General features: G+C 34.9%; 1 protein-coding gene across 3 annotated transcripts in view; it reads right to left on the reverse strand.

Moving 5' to 3' along the window:
- Positions 1 to 268: 268 nt before the first annotated feature.
- LOC105465578 (KIAA0408 ortholog) overlaps positions 269 to 16,043 on the reverse strand; it is a 32,414-nt gene continuing 16,639 nt past the window's right edge. For all 3 annotated transcript variants that reach the window (XM_011714056.2, XM_071096419.1, XM_071096418.1), the window contains exons 2-6: positions 13,573 to 13,827; positions 9,197 to 9,559; positions 9,029 to 9,108; positions 5,598 to 6,930; positions 269 to 3,499 (exon numbers count right to left, since the gene is read on the reverse strand). In XM_011714056.2, coding sequence (XP_011712358.2) covers positions 3,326 to 3,499; positions 5,598 to 6,930; positions 9,029 to 9,108; positions 9,197 to 9,559; positions 13,573 to 13,707 — 2,085 coding nt within the window. In that variant the 5' untranslated portion in view covers positions 13,708 to 13,827 and the 3' untranslated portion in view covers positions 269 to 3,325. The remainder of the gene's footprint in view (positions 3,500 to 5,597; positions 6,931 to 9,028; positions 9,109 to 9,196; positions 9,560 to 13,572; positions 13,828 to 16,043) is intronic.

A 16,043-nucleotide genomic window follows, 5' to 3' on the forward strand; every position in this document is an offset into this window, starting at 1 on the left:
CTCCTTGAGGACAGACTGCGTGTCTGACCTTTGAGCGCCGTCCACCCTGGAGTCCTTGATGTAGTGCTCTTCCCAGCCCCTGAATCTGTCTGGGAAGTCAGGCAGGTTTGGCTTCAATTCTACTATCTAGAGATATTTTGGAAGAGGTTAGAGTGAACTGTGTACATATTTGAGTTTAGATTTCATAACACGCTCAACTTTACTGGAGTTCACTGCAGAAAAGGAGGGAAAGAAAAATGTTCTCGATGTATACAAATGCCACAGACAGTTGTTTTTACGCCTACTTTATTTGATAGCTTCTAATGGCTGAAGGAGATTTCAATATCAAGTAATTGTTTATCACAAATGTGCCTAAAAATAATTTTAAAGATCTTTGTAGGGAAGCAGAAACTCTTTGAAGTCCAGATGTTTTCTCAAGATAACTAAATCTGGTAAAATCACCTATGTAGAAATAAATAATATTTTATGGCCACATCTGCAAAATGAAATATTATCATCTTCATTGTCGATATAAAAACAAATGAAAGTTATGGGTAAGTTTTGATAAAATGAATTACACAAAGCATCATTTATATTTTTATATTTGGCTTTGGGACATAAGGCAATATGGAGAACTTATGTGACACACAAACACAAACACACACTCGCACACACACACAAACACACACAGAAACTCAAGTACTCCTCTCTGCCTCATTCTTATTCCTTTCTGAGATCAGCCCATAATATCAGTAATCCTCTGCTGAACTAAAATAATATTTTTGCTCCAAAAGTTTGCTAGGGAAAACATCTATTAATATATGTTTTTAAATCAAATATTTCCAGAAATGCTTAGAAGCCCCTTTAAATCTAGCAATGATAGCATAATAAAGGGTATATTCTAGGGAAGAAAATGCCCACCTAAAGTAGAAAGTTACCAGTTAAAAATCACAAAACATCAAAAAATATTTTCAAAGATTATTTCCATTTACCCAACAGGTTTTTCTATTTAAAAATTATAAAATATTTAAAAAGAGAAAACAGAACATTCAAATGATCTTAATTCAGTTTTACAATCAACGAGTTGGACTAGATGCTATTTTTTTTTTCTCAGCTCTAACTATAACTTTAGTCAACATAAAAAGATGTTAAAATGTGTCCCACTGGTTCATTCAACTGTTAGTAGAAAAAAGTGGCTTAAAATTGTGAAGCCTGAAAGTATAGCCATTCTAATTTACAGACAACAAAGGCAAGTCCTAGGAAGAAAAGTGATCATTCAAGGGCATCCATCCATTCAGAGATCAATCAATGTCACTGTTTTCAAATCTGCCTGATCATCAATATTTTGCTTTGTTTTGTTTTACTTTATTAATGGCTCTGGAGTCCCCATTCCTACCCCTGGAAATTTTGCTTTAGTAATTATGGGGTGAGATCAGAAATTTCATTTTTTAAAAGAGATCCTCAATATCCTAAGGAAACACAGATCATACCAGACTACTTAGGAAACAGTGGTGGAGAGGAACAGATAGGTTGCACAGTCCTTGGGCAGGCTCTCCACTGTCACACAACAGCATTTTCCTAACACGTCCGTCATTTTATGACCCAGGGTTCCACTTTCCTGGTGTTTTCTCCCCTCTAGCTGGAAAGCATATTATAAGAGTGATATTACTTGGTGTCTAGTTTACTTTTCTTTGATACTCCTGTGGAAAAGGATCTTCCTGAAGGAAATAAGAATTAAAAGAGTAGATTTATAGACCTTAGTTATCATCCAATCCAAATCACTCTAGATCTTTAATTCCATTTAAGTTCCGAAACTGTCCTTACAGTAAAGTATGAATCTAGACATCACCATGCTACAGTCTTGAGCCTTTCAAGGAAGTCTGCAATTTGAAAATTATTTTCTTTACCTCAGGTCATGGGGTACAACGAAGTGAATTTCTCTAAATGGTTCAAATACATCATAAGGAGATGGCTCTTGGAATACGTTTGGCATAAGAAGTTCTTAGTAAAAGAAAAGCTTAAATAGAATTAATATCTAATAACATAACATAATTGGTTTTACATAGTGACAGTAGAGAGCAAAGTTCCTTCTAAAATCTTCCATTTAGAATTCCAAGCCCCTCAACATTCATATTTCTGTCAGTTTTCAATATAGATTTTATGTGTTCGCTGTATGCAAACTGTAGCCAAAATATACATTTCTATTCCTGATGCTACTGTGGATGTCAAGGTTTAGTTTAAGCCTTTTTTTGTAGCAAATTATGAGAAGTATAATTCAGCTCTCAATGAAATATTATTCCTGATCTTCCTTGTTAGTAAAAAAGTAAATTATTAGTTTGTTATCTATTAATTTTAAGGAAAAGTTTAGAAAAAAGAAGAAAATAATAAATGACTTACCTCTAAGTATGTATGACTCCATGTTAAAGCAGCTAAACTAAAAGCTTACCACAACTTTAAGAAAAACTAAAATTCAACATAATTCAGTTTCTTTTTGCATCCCATTTAGGAAATGTTTGTCACTGAGGCTGACAAAATAAATTCATTATTTAGTCATGTCATTTATAATGCAGTCTCATGATACTGTCTCTGAGGATCAAATGTTCAGTTAAAGCCATACTAGACTACCAAATAATATATAAAACTTTATGAACATTTTATGCTTGCTTTACAAGGCTGATCTATTAAACTTGTGACATTTTTATTTAAAAAGAATAAACAAGGATATCAATGGTATTATTTTATCCTTATATGGTTTTATGTGTGCCATAATCTACCAATGTTAGATGTGTGCATAATTCTTCTTTTTCAATGTAGCTGGGGGCCAAGGAAGTGGTTAATTAATATTTGTACTGCAAATGCCTTAAGTGGATACCTATTAAAAGGTATACAAAATATAAACAGTACTGTATATTTTCAAAACTTTTAAATAAACACAAAGAATATATAGGTATACATGTTATAATTTCAAAGTCAACACTAGCACGTAAGTTTTTCCTATCTAAATACATACTAGGATACTTCCTATTTCAACACATGCACCTACAAACACATGGCCATGCACATAACCTTACTTTCTGCCACTTGCAAGAAAGAATATACAATATTGTACATTGTTTCAACTTATATCATATTGGAAAATTAATGAGGATGGTATTAAAAAATTCTGACCTAAGAAATCAAAATACAGGAAGATAATTATTCCTTAGATTAAAAACACTGAAGACTGATGGAAAGTTAAGATTTAAATTGCTTGTCGGAAGAGAACAGGTCTGCCTGTAAACGCTCAGAATGCTCTGTTTGACAAGTGGACTAGAACTTCTGCAATATAGCAGTCCAGGCCAAAGACTTAAGCCATTGATGCTTCGGATCGCAGAGAAATGGTATAGTTGTGGGTAGATCTTCGCAACGCAGGGGGTGCAGATGGAGATCTGGATGCCCATCTGGAGGGGAGACGACGATTTGCTGGTCTAGCAGGTCGGGAAAATCCTTTTCCATGTGAGGCGTTCACTGACATGGATTCCTAGGACGCAAGTGGAAACATTCCTCACTCTCTGGCTACCAACAATAGGCTTCATATATGATGAGCTCAACTGTAACATTAGTCTGTTAGTAAATTTACAAGAAAGAAAAAGTATTGAAAACTAAAGAAGGTACTTGTCTAATATTTGTGGTTTTGAATGTTTTAAAGCAATTCAATTTTAATACGGAATATGCCATTTGATAATCTTGTCCCTTTCCTCACACTGACAAATTTTAATACAGTTAATCTCTTTGTAGAACTAATGATGAGCTCAGGATTTAAAATTTCAAGTTAAGTAACTTGAATATCATGGAAATACAGATGTTTCTTAGTGGGCGATGAGGAGGTTACAGTGTTACTTAAAAATAAAAAGATAATTTATAGAAGAAACCATTCATGTCAAGTTATTGACACTTTTAGAGGTGATAAGCAAAAGGCACACAAACCAAATGATTAATCTGATGCTTTTTTCCACTCGCACTATCAAAACCTTAAAATTATCATTAAAATGCTTTTAAATACATCTTCATTCTAATTACTAATACAAAATTCCTATCTCTTGGGCATGTTCTGATGGGAGAGAACCTTTTCCTTCACTTTTCTTCTTTTTCTTTTATTTCCTTCCTTCTTTCCTTTTATTTTAATGGAAAAAAAAGCCTTCCTTGGTCCTTAAAATTAAAACGAAAGTACAAAGCTTCCATGACACACTTTATACACTTGGTTCTTATTGACCCTTCTTAGACCCCACAAAGCCTGTGCTCTTTCATATGAGCTAGGCAGTGAGGATGGCCTCCTATTTTTACTATTTTAGCCATGGTCTGACAGTAACCTGCAGTTTCTTTTTCTTTTTGGAGACCTATTTTTTAGATTTGTTCCTACAGGGGGAAGAACAAAAAATGAAAACAAAAGCTGCTCCTAAGGATCTCGAGTAGAGGAGCTCCCTGCCAAACTCCCAACGAATGCAAAAAGGGAAATCATTTAGTATTATTTCTTGTTAGTTAATGAGAATTTTGTTTGGTTATCGTACAGATATATGTATTTCCCATCTTTAGCTACAGGACCTTGCAGGCATTGATGGGCTCAACTAAAAAGCAGAGAAATACAAAAGCAGAATATTTTTTGCACCTTATAAAGACAGGCAAGATTTCTCATAAGATGGATGAAAACGGATATTTTTGCAGAATTTGAAATCCACATAGTAATTTTTTACACCAGAAGGAAGCAACTTGCACAATAGTTTAAAACCATGCTGCATACCCACTGCATTCTATGAAACTAGGAGTGTTGAAGTATTGGTTAATAATAACAATATGTCACCTCGTAACTTTTTGTTAGGTTCTTAAACATTATATGAGTAAAAGAGAGTGTTGTATAACTCTTCTTTGTAAATACCAATTTCTTCGACTTCTTTTTCTCCTATAACTGATGAATATTAAACTCTCATAAATAGACAGGAACAAAAAAGATAACAGTTTACTTAAAATGTCCATTTGAGTGGGGGTTTTTTGGTCAATTTCTATGCTAAGAATACATAGAAATAAGAATAACCTTATTTATATATACTATCTTTTAGTTCCACAGATAAGAGGACTCTATTAGGCACTGTTAAATGATGTGTATTTCTCATATTCATATTAATGTGACTAATCCTATGAGAAAGAACATGAGTCAAATGCTGAGAATGACTGAACCAATCATAGTTAATAACTGAAAAGTGAAAATGATTTTTAAAATATTTTCCAGACACTTAAAAAGAACCTTTAAAAGAATGAAATTCTACAAATCAAGAAATGTCCATTCTGAATATTTTTTCAAGAAAGAACAAACATTTGATCTTCTTCAGTTTCCTAAATCCACTTACTGTATTTATGTTATCTCATTTCAGAATTTTTCAAAAGTTACAATGTACTATTCTCAGTCTTAAAAACTACACCTTCAAGGTTCGTGTTGAGTTATATTTATTTACAAACAGGGTCAAGAGGCTAAGAAGAGTCCAAAACTTGTGCCCCCATTCTGTTTATATGAATGGCACATATGAACAGAATTCAGAGCCATTATTAATATGGATGCTACCAAATTATGTTATTTGCTTTCTCACCTCTGTTATCTTTTTCCGATCTATTCCTTGCTTCACTTCCTGTCCCCCCCACACAGCTGTCTTTTGCTGAAACTCTTGTTCCATTTGGAGCATTTCTAAATGTTGACTTAATGTGGCACCACCACTGACATCAGAATTACATTTGGTCCAGTTATCCCGGAAGCACGTAGAATTTTGCAGTGCAGACTCTGTTGCTGTCTCATAGGTTTTCAGCAGCTTTTCCACAACACCATAATTTGACCTGGGATCAGCTGACCTTGGACGGCCAGACAAATTACTCGGTCTCCAGTCATGCTCGTGGAGCATATTCCGATAACTGCGAGGACTTAGGTGTCCCTGCATTTGTCTTACTAGGCCTGTTGTAGATTTCTTGGTGGGATTATCAGGCACATTTTCCGTGGGCACAGGCATGTGGGCATTGGTTTTCCAAATACCAGACACATCATTACTTTGTGATATGCTACCTGTGTGAGCAGATGAAGTATCACAGGGCTTGAGATCCTCCGATAATTTTGAGCAGCTTTGATTTTGCTGTATTGCCTGACAATTTCTATCTGTTCTAAATACAGTTCTGTTAAATTCATCAGTCTTTGCTGCCAACTTCTTGTTCCTTGTAGTCCTTTCAAAGCCACAGCTGAAGTTTCTAAGTGGGCTACTGCTGTCTGCCACTGAGGAGTTACAGTCATTACTTACATGAAGATCGGGATGAGATTTAGCAGGGTGATCTGGGATCACCATTTCATATTTTGGATTACTGGGGGTAGAGCAGGTTTTCTGAAACCATGAAGTAGAGGGGCTCCTTTTTGCACCTATCCCAATGTCATATGACCACATGCTAAGTCCAACATCCTCATTAGTTGAAGGCTTGCTATCTATTTTGACTTCTGGTACCAAAGAGGAAAAGATGATACCATCTTTCAAAGTTTTCCCTTCATTTGGATACAAAATAGACATCTCATGTTGTCTCAAAGGGAAGTGAGGGTTGTAATTCCTTTCACTTTGACCCTCATGGGGCACCCAGCTGTTGTGGTCTAACCTTTCCTTCCATCTTTCATAGGCTTGTTCAGAATCTGAGCTGGGAATATTTCGAGAGGTGCTTCTTGGAGGAGGAACTGGTGGAGTTTCATTTATTTTCAAATCGATTGTATCAATTCCACATTTTTTCGCAGAATTGCTCTGGAGCATATTGGTACAGCTCAGATTCTTCCTATTTTTCTGTTTTTCTTTTTCTAAACTACTTGGAAGAATGCACGGGTCATTGTTGATCATGGGGTCCCCATGAGGTATATCAGTTACATTTGGCATTTCCTGGAGAAAAGAATCTGACTTCATCCTAAACAACAATAAAACATGGTGTATTAGTTATAACTTTATTTAGAATAAGCTCTCTACAGCAACCATGGCTAAAGCAATGAGTTTCTGCTATAATAAAAGGATTCACAACTCCCTCATACATCATTTTTATATAAACCTCCCAGTTAAAAACTTCAAGTCCTTTTATGGTAGAATGAAGTCTACCTTTCAGTGTTATATTCAATGCCCTACATACTCTGACTCAAACTCTTTCCAAACTCCTCTCTCATTTTCACTATTACCTGAGACTTCACCTACACTGAGATTGAACTATGTAGTCTCCTGGGTTTCTGCTACTGGCATTTCCCTTTCTGTAGCTTTTATCTTGCCATTCCCTTACCTCCTCTCTGCCTGCTGAATTCTTATTCATTATGTAATGTGAGCTCAAGTTCTTCTCCTTGAATGTGAAATAACATTTTAAGTAGTCAGATAGAAATCTGAATAAAAGTGCAATGAGGCATGAGTAATTCCAAATGGAAAGTGTCATTTGGGCTTGAAAAAAAAGTAAAATTTTTTTGGATGACTTGAGTAAAAAGCATATAGGATTAAAGTAAAAGGCAAAAGGAGTAAATACTATGGCTATTCGAAGGAAAATGAGTACTTTGATATGGATGAATTATAAAGCAGAGTGGGGAGGATAATGAAAAATGAGAGAGAAACATTAGGTCATGCCAAATTGTAATGTCTCTGACTTACAAATATCTTGAACCTTGTTCTAAAGTCCATGGGGTGACAATAAGAACTTTATATTAGGTGTGATTTGTAAAAGAAAATTGTTAAGTCTTTTCTGGGTTATATTAAATAAGCTAAATATCACAATTCAAACTTAATCACTGATAAATATAAATCATATTTATACCTCTTCAAATTATAAAAGATTATGGTATAGCTTACAATAAAATGTGGATAAATACCTATTAACAGAGAATAGAAACAAAACTAAATGAGCAAATAGAGGACAAAGTTATGTTTAAAACAAGACTGGCTAAAAAAATCTACTGCAAGTCAGCACAAAAATTCTTTCTGAGCTTCCTAACAACTAATGAAAAATAAGGGAATGCATTTGTGTAGCTTTCTAAATGAAGCATACTGCCCCATGAGGACAGATAAATGTTGATCCTAGAATAATCCATCTTTACTTAACTTGTAGAGAATTCCAATGTATTTGTTAATTTGGCTAAAACTTACTGTTGTAAGTATATATTGTTTCCAAATGGAAACAGCATTTTTTTGTGGCATGTGTACATGTGTACATATTTATAATATGTTGTTCTGAAAAGTATGTAGGCCTCCATTATATAAATACTAATTGAAGTAAAATAAAGTACTCTTAAGCATTAAATATTTTAGTAGAACATGATTATATAAGCAAAATGCCACACTGTTAAATCTGACATCGTTCAATGATACGTTTAACTGAATTAGTCCAGTTGCACACTCTCATTGCTCAAATGCTCAGAATGAGAAAGAACTACTTTAGAGGTTACTTACTGATTTTTTTATAGAGGGTCTTCCTTAATTAAACACCAAAAACAGTAAAGTATTACTAATAGATTACAAAGCGAATTGGAAGATTTGCTTTAAGAATTAGTGAACAGAGAAATAGACAATTACAGTTTCTGGCCTGGTGTGGTGGCTCAAGCCTATAATCCCAGCACTTTGGGAGGCTGAGGCAGGGGATTATTTGAGGTCAGGAGTTCGAGACCATGCTGGCCAACATGGTGAAATCCCGTCTCTATTAAAAATACAAAAAAACTAGCTAGGCATGGTGGTGTGTGCCTGTAGTCCCAGCTGCGTGGGAGGCTGAGGTAGGGGAATCGCTTGAACCTGGGAGGCAGAGGCTGCAGTGAGCTGAGATCACACCACTGCTCTCCAGCCTGGGAGACAGAGCAAGATTCCATCTCAAAAACAAGCAAAAAAAAAAAAAAAGAAATTAAAGTTTCTATCTCCCACCCTAGATAACACATTTTAATAACTCATTAATTCTTACATGTAAGGAGGAGGCAGTTTGGATTCATTAACTAAAAACAATATTCTTTTTATTTACCCATCTAAAATAATAATATGTACCAGCCTACCTTCTATGGTTAGATCGCTTTCGAATTTCCTCTTGAAAGCTGCATAATTCTTCACTAACCTTCGCAAGTTCTTCAAGAGCCTTTACACATATAAGCAACAGCCCGTTAGCACTTTGAAATGTAAATATTTCTTTAGAAACAGTTCTAGGCCAATCACATCTTACTTACTGTATTGAGGGCGCCAGAACAGCTCTTACTCTCTTCCTCAGAAGTCCTCAGGACAGGCCAGGCCTCACATTCCTTTTGGTTGTCTGTAGCCAGAGGATCCAAAAACCCTACTTCTGATTTTTTTGTTGCTTTTTGTTCCTTACACATTTGATTTCCTCCACTGACTAAGCTCTGCTCTGTTTTATTTTCTTTTCTCAGACCATCTTCGTGATTTGTCCTTATAAATTCACATTGTCCTAAATCGGAGTAATTTGGGGAAGATTCTATCATTTTGTCTGGAATGGTCTTCTCATGGTAAAGATCAATGATCTTAGCACGTTCATTCATATTGATTTCCCTCCGAAGCTTTACTTCCTGGCAAAGCTGTAAGAAAAAGAAAACAAAATTAAAACTTCTTTTCCCTTAATTCACTTTGTTAATATTCTTGATACTAAGCAAACCACTTTGAGTTCTCTTTGCCATATTAAAATATACTTCCTAGGTATTAATGCTTCGGCCTCTAAATAGTGCCTCTAAAATATGGATTAGCTGGAACAAGTTTGATGAAACATAAAGGCTACTTTTATTAGGGCAACACATGGATGCTAATTCTTTCTGACTAGCAATCAATCATTCAAAAAATGAAATAAATCTGTATTTGTATATAAATACAGAAACACTGTCACAAAATTAGAATGACCTGAATCAACTACTGGCCATACTATATAATTGCTTTCAGAGAAAAGCAAGAATTTAACATTCAAGCCATAGTTTCCAAACGTCTGGTCCCACTTGTACACTAACATTTAATTGTCTAAATGCTTGACAATCTCATATAGTAAGTCAACTTACTCTGTTCCTTAAATAGTCACTTGTCAGTCAAAAGATGTTTCCTTTGGTTGGTCAATTACATTGGTGAGGGTTAGACATTACTGAGATTTTAAAAAAATGTCAAGGTGATACACATTTTTAAAAAGTTTCTCATCCAGATTAAAACAAATATGACAAAACCCTACGTGATATAATAGAACTGCAAGGCTTTGATCATCTATTAGTCTGTATTAAAGCAGAACCCAGATGACTTCTTTATGAGATCTTAGTTAAACCTGCACACACTCATTCAGTTCACTTCTGAACAGAGGAAAGAAATGGCTTTCTCTTTAGGCTTGAGTCATGTAAAAGTTTGTCAAACTTCAAAAGACTGTCAGACGACTATCAAAGCAACTGACTCTATATTTAACAGCCACAATCAATATCTACACTACATGTATTATTCAAGTAACATAACAGATTTATTGCTGCTTAATAAATACCAGTAACTCAGTTGAGAGAAGCACTAGAGTTGATGCCTGAAATATATACGGTGCATTTATTTTTCTTATGCTTATAAATTTATTAGTATTTATTGTATGAAATCAGGATAGCATCAAACTGCAGCCATGAATCGATTGTTTGGTCCCTGCCAAATTATTTGTGCTGAACTTCTGTGGGCATTATGGTTTGAGCTGACCTTGAGGGTTATAAGAAGCCACCCTAAAAAGTACTTTTTTTTTTTTTTTTTTTTTGAGATGGAGTCTCACTCTGTCGCCCAGGCTGGAGTGCAGTGGCCGGATCTCAGCTCACTGCAAGCTCCGCCTCCCAGGTTGACGCCATTCTCCTGCCTCAGCCTCCCCAGTAGCTGGGACTACAGGCGCCCGCCACCTCGCCCGGCTAGTTTTTTGTATTTTTTAGTAGAGATGGGGTTTCACCAGGTTAGCCAGGATGGTCTCAATCTCCTGACCTTGTGATCTGCCCGTCTCGGCCTCCCAAAGTGCTGGGATTACAGGCTTGAGCCACCGCGCCCGGGCTAAAAAGTGACATGTTAAATTTAAGGATGTTGTTGGTGAAACTGTCCTGTTTTTGAGAAGTCATGAGTAAAAACAAAATTGCTTTAGTTGCAAAACCAGGGGAAAATGTGCTATTCCTGGGAAATAAGTTTGCCTTATCATTTGAATTTGAAAGTATATGTACCTGATAATTTTTGTTAGTTACTAGAAAGACTCACTGGTACATTTCATATACGATCCTTCCTCCTGTCTTCAGCTCATCTTTCTATTTTTGTTTTTGCATATTTTATATTATACCTAATTTTATGCCATCTTAAATTTTCTTGCGGACTTATGTGAGGTATGAATAACCAAATAACAATGTTACTGATGGAAAACTATTTTGTACAAAAGTAATCTAAGTTACTTGATACTCAGCCCTTGTCAATGGTTACCTGATTATTCTACCAACGGATACAGGCAGGAGACTACAGTGTGGGGAAAAAAAAAAAAAAAAAAATCCCAGATGTCTATAAGTTCTATCCAGAATTTCTATCTGGATTATTTCAAATTATTTCAAGTATGAACATTTTGGTTTTGGCATAGCAAATGCAATGACTGTGGATAGTGGCTGAACAGTGAACTATGAGCATTTTAATAGCCAATACTATATCCTCTCATTAGATATTAAAATCACTGAAGATATATGTGCATACCTGGGAATCTACAAATCTCTAGTACATGACTTAATAATTTACATCTGATTTAACATATAGAACTTTGTGATAAATGTTAAACAAATACAGTCTTTTATGCTTGCGGTATGAGATTATTTTTCCAAGTGTTGATTTCTTAATTTTAGTTTAAAAAATTATCTTGATTCTCTATGACATGTGAAAAAACTTTCCTCTTGTTTTCCTTGATCTTTCTACCCCAGCTTTGAAGCCTGTAAGAAGGTACCTTTTATACATGTTTGGCATATATATTAGTAAGGGTAGCACAGTGCTGGTATTCAAGTCTTGATTGAAAAGCATCATCTGTAGGCATTAGGGGTAAGCACATTATCTAAACAAATTCCCAGCTATGGAGCTGTATAGCACAGGCAGCAAAACATAAACAGCAGTACAGCTACTCTCCAAGATAAAAAAAAAATGACAGCTTTTCTGTCTCCCTGATACAGAAAGAGATGTTATCTCTCTGAGGTATAATTTGATGTTTAAAACATATTTCGTGCCTGCTAATTGATAAGGCTAATATTTACCTTAGATGAACTCTATAGAATTGTCAGAATCATTATTGGACAGTAATAAATTTAATCAGACAGCAGTTTCTTTTAACTACATGGCTTTAAAAATTGGTAGACTAATCCTGCATCCCTTAGTTATTTTGCTTGGATGCTAGAATTGTCTGAGACTGTTACCAACTGAACTTCCCAAACATTTGGGAGGCAATGACCTAGGACTACGGGTCAGTTTCTGACTGAACTTGAGTTTAGAATTCTGATTTGACCAGGGAATCTCTTTGTTGATCCAATCTGAGCATGGGTAGAGGGGTTAAAGGAGCAGGTAGGACACATTTTCCAAACTATAGAGTGACAAGAAGTATATATTCTCCTATAATCCCTAATCATATACTACATGCCTGCCTTCTCAGCTCTACTTTAGAGGAAGGGCTTAATAGTTACTTTTCTTCAGCTTTCTTCCTACTGTGCCAATTCATATTTTATTCACAGTCAATTACACGGCTGTTAATAAGAAACATGACAGAACTATAAACACATAAAGCACTTACTTTGCCTGCAAAAAAGGTCAAGAAGTCTTAAAGTAACAACTTTGGTAATGCGCATAAAACCATATAAAGTCAATACTATGTATGCTACCAAAAGAAAGCAAGATAAGCATAAATTATTTCCAGTTGGTGCAAAAGCTTGAATATACATCAATGCAAATGCTTGAAGGAAATATTTCAGGGTCAAAGGACTGAGGGAGGGTTAACGGAAACAAAATGACTGTGTCAGAGTCATGTTATTTTTCATAACCCCTTTTCCAATAAATATGCCACTAAATGTGCACACCTTAATATAATAAATCTCATGTCTACTGCCATTTTCTGTTTGATATATGATACTCCTTTTGATTATACTGAGCTATCTAACATGTAATTTCCTTTAATAGACATTACTCATAAATCTTCTTAGGAAAGATCTATGTTCTAATGCCCAATTATAATTTTACTAATCTATGTCCCACCAAGTATATCTTTCTTGCATTTTAGTCCTGGCCCCCTTGGTATTTGAAAACTCATACAAAATACATACCTCACTTTTGATAAAAAAGCTCTCTCATCAGAAAATAATAAGTTGAAACATTTTAGAGTGACATTTCAAATGCTTAATTTTCATGCAGTGATATAAAATAATCCTTACAATGCCACTGGATAAGATTATGCTATTTTGTTCTAGTAAATATCACTGAGAAATGCACCTCTTAGGTGGAATAAGGAAAACAAAAGAGTTTCCAATGCAAAACAGTCAACAGAATTTTCATCCTGCACTTAAACATTACAGTACATCCACAACAAATTAAAGTGTACCTCTTCTATTTTCTTCTGCATAATCTTCCATTGACTTTCCCATTCCTTTCTTTCATTGTCAAATTGGTCCAGTAATTCCATCTTTTCCTTATGCCAGTTAGTCTCTGTGTTCTCCCACTGCTTATGTAGGTCCATGGCAACAGTGTAAGTGTCGGTGAAGAAGTGTTTCTGCTCTTCTCTGCCTCCTCTTAACCGTTTCTTGGAAGCTTGAAGTTGTTTTATTTGAAGCAGTCTCACTTGCCTTTAAAATAAAGCCTAATATAAACATAACAAGAGAGAGTTCCAAATCCATGTGCTTTCTGGAAATATATTTATCATTTTGTCGAGCCATTCACATAAACAAACTATAGGAAAATTGGACTCAAAAGAAAAGAGATGACAACAGTCTACTTAAGAAGAAACTAACACAGTCAATAAAGTAAAAAGTATTGTCCAAAGTTTTTTCCCCTTTCTGAGACCAGACAGCAAAATTATAGTGGACAAGATGATTAAATGCACATGTGAGATATAATCATCCCTTTAACCACTTACTCTAAAAGTAGATTTTTTCATGAATATCTAAGAGTGGAAGTATATAATTCAAATGTATGGTCACTTCTACAGACTGTGACAGATTCTGCTGCAATAAAATTATTCTTTCTGTTCTGATGCAACCATACTCTTATGACTTAAATTCCTGAAACAGAGCTTGGTTGCAGTCTTAATTCTATGTTCAGAGATCAAGCCTGTGCCAAATGTCATTACTGTGTTACTTACTAAGACCCCAAAGTTGGTAGTCAACCTGGGACTGACTTATCATCCAGAAACTAATCTAAATTATAAAAAATATATTCATTATGTCACTTCATCAAGGAAAATCTAGAAGCATCAAAACTATCCTGTGAAATATATGTTAAAATTTATCCATGCTCTCTTTTCCTTTGAATAGACTATATACTATAAACTGCTTAGGATATCGAATACAGAGAATTGAAGAAAACATTTTGCTCGGTTTTCAGGGAATCCTCTATTACATTAAGTAGTGACTGAAATAATTAATTTTCTAGCCTTCAGGGATGTGTATTTAAGGTTTGAAGTCACAATTTAAAATACCAGCTATGTAACTCTGGTATAAGTCTAAAATTTCTGAGATTTAGTTTTTTGCATTAAAATGGGGATAGTCATAGAACTGTTAAAAAGATTAAATGGCATACTGAATGCAGAGTAGTTTGAGAAATTTAAGAAAGTTTTCTATTTTTTGCTTTACAAAATTTCATTTTGACTTCAATTAAAAATACTTTTGTATTAAATAAGTCATGCGCCTTTTTAGGAGGTAGAAAAACATGTTTAAAATGTTTGAATCTCTGTTTAAGACAATTGTGCCTATAAGATGTCTAACTCTTCAGTCACTAGGCCATTATCAAAATGCTATAACTTACTGGTGGCAGCTAATGCTAATTATGGACAAAGATCCCAACAATCAATAGCTTTGTGGGTGCTGGCATTACCAAATTAAGCCCACATACCCAAGCAGCAAGCGCCAATTTTGTATTCACAGAAGATAACTGCATATTTCATATCCTAAAAGTAAGATAAATATCGAAGACTAATTTTATTTTTGTCAGACTGTTGTGAACATACATATCTGAGTGGTAAACAGTTTTGAACATAGATTTTTTGAGTCACAATCAATGAATTAGAATAGAATAAGAATAAAAAATGTTAGCTATACATGCAGGGTTCTGCCTTCAAAACACCCTAATAATTTAAGGATCTATATTGTTACTCTACTCTCAAACTATTTACTAAAGATACTTTGATAATTTTTTCCTATGTCTGTGGCAATAGTACTATTATGATTAATTCAGTCAAGAAAAATACATAATTTTAGATCCAGCTATTAAAGGTGCTATCATGTCTCACTTGTCTTGAAACTAGCAGACTGCTTTAAAACTATATGTAATTAACTGTGTGGTGAAACTACCTTGCTGACTAGAAAGTATTTGCCACTGTAATTTCTTAGGAAGAATGGTGTGGACTGAGATAATAAGACATAACTGCAGATTTAACCAAAGAAGCTAAAAAAGGATGCAGACTAATTTCAAGCTACCTGGAAAAGAGTAGCTATGATAAATCCATGTTTTATCCCAACTGTCTTTAAACACTGGAAATGTTCCGAAATCACCATAAAGTCTTTTCTACAATTATGTAGCAAATGGCTCCAATTTTTCCTTCTATTCCTAACTCTTCTCGAATCGTTTCCACACTACTGTTGAAAGATGCCAGGCCTTTCTCTTTTTAACCTACCAGAAGATCATTCAGGAATACCCTAAATCAGTCTTGCTCTTGATAACAAGACTATATGTAAGCCCAGGTAACAGTCCTGAAGCAGAATGAATCCTGCACCTATCTGCAAAGAGCCAAACTGATCGCTTAATATGGAGAAGGGCCAATGTATGGAGCTTTTCCTTTCCAGGCCCAGAGCACTTGCT

The sequence above is a fragment of the Macaca nemestrina genome, chromosome 5 (genome assembly GCF_043159975.1).
Source record: "Macaca nemestrina isolate mMacNem1 chromosome 5, mMacNem.hap1, whole genome shotgun sequence".
NCBI classification, from domain to species: Eukaryota; Metazoa; Chordata; class Mammalia; order Primates; family Cercopithecidae; genus Macaca; species Macaca nemestrina.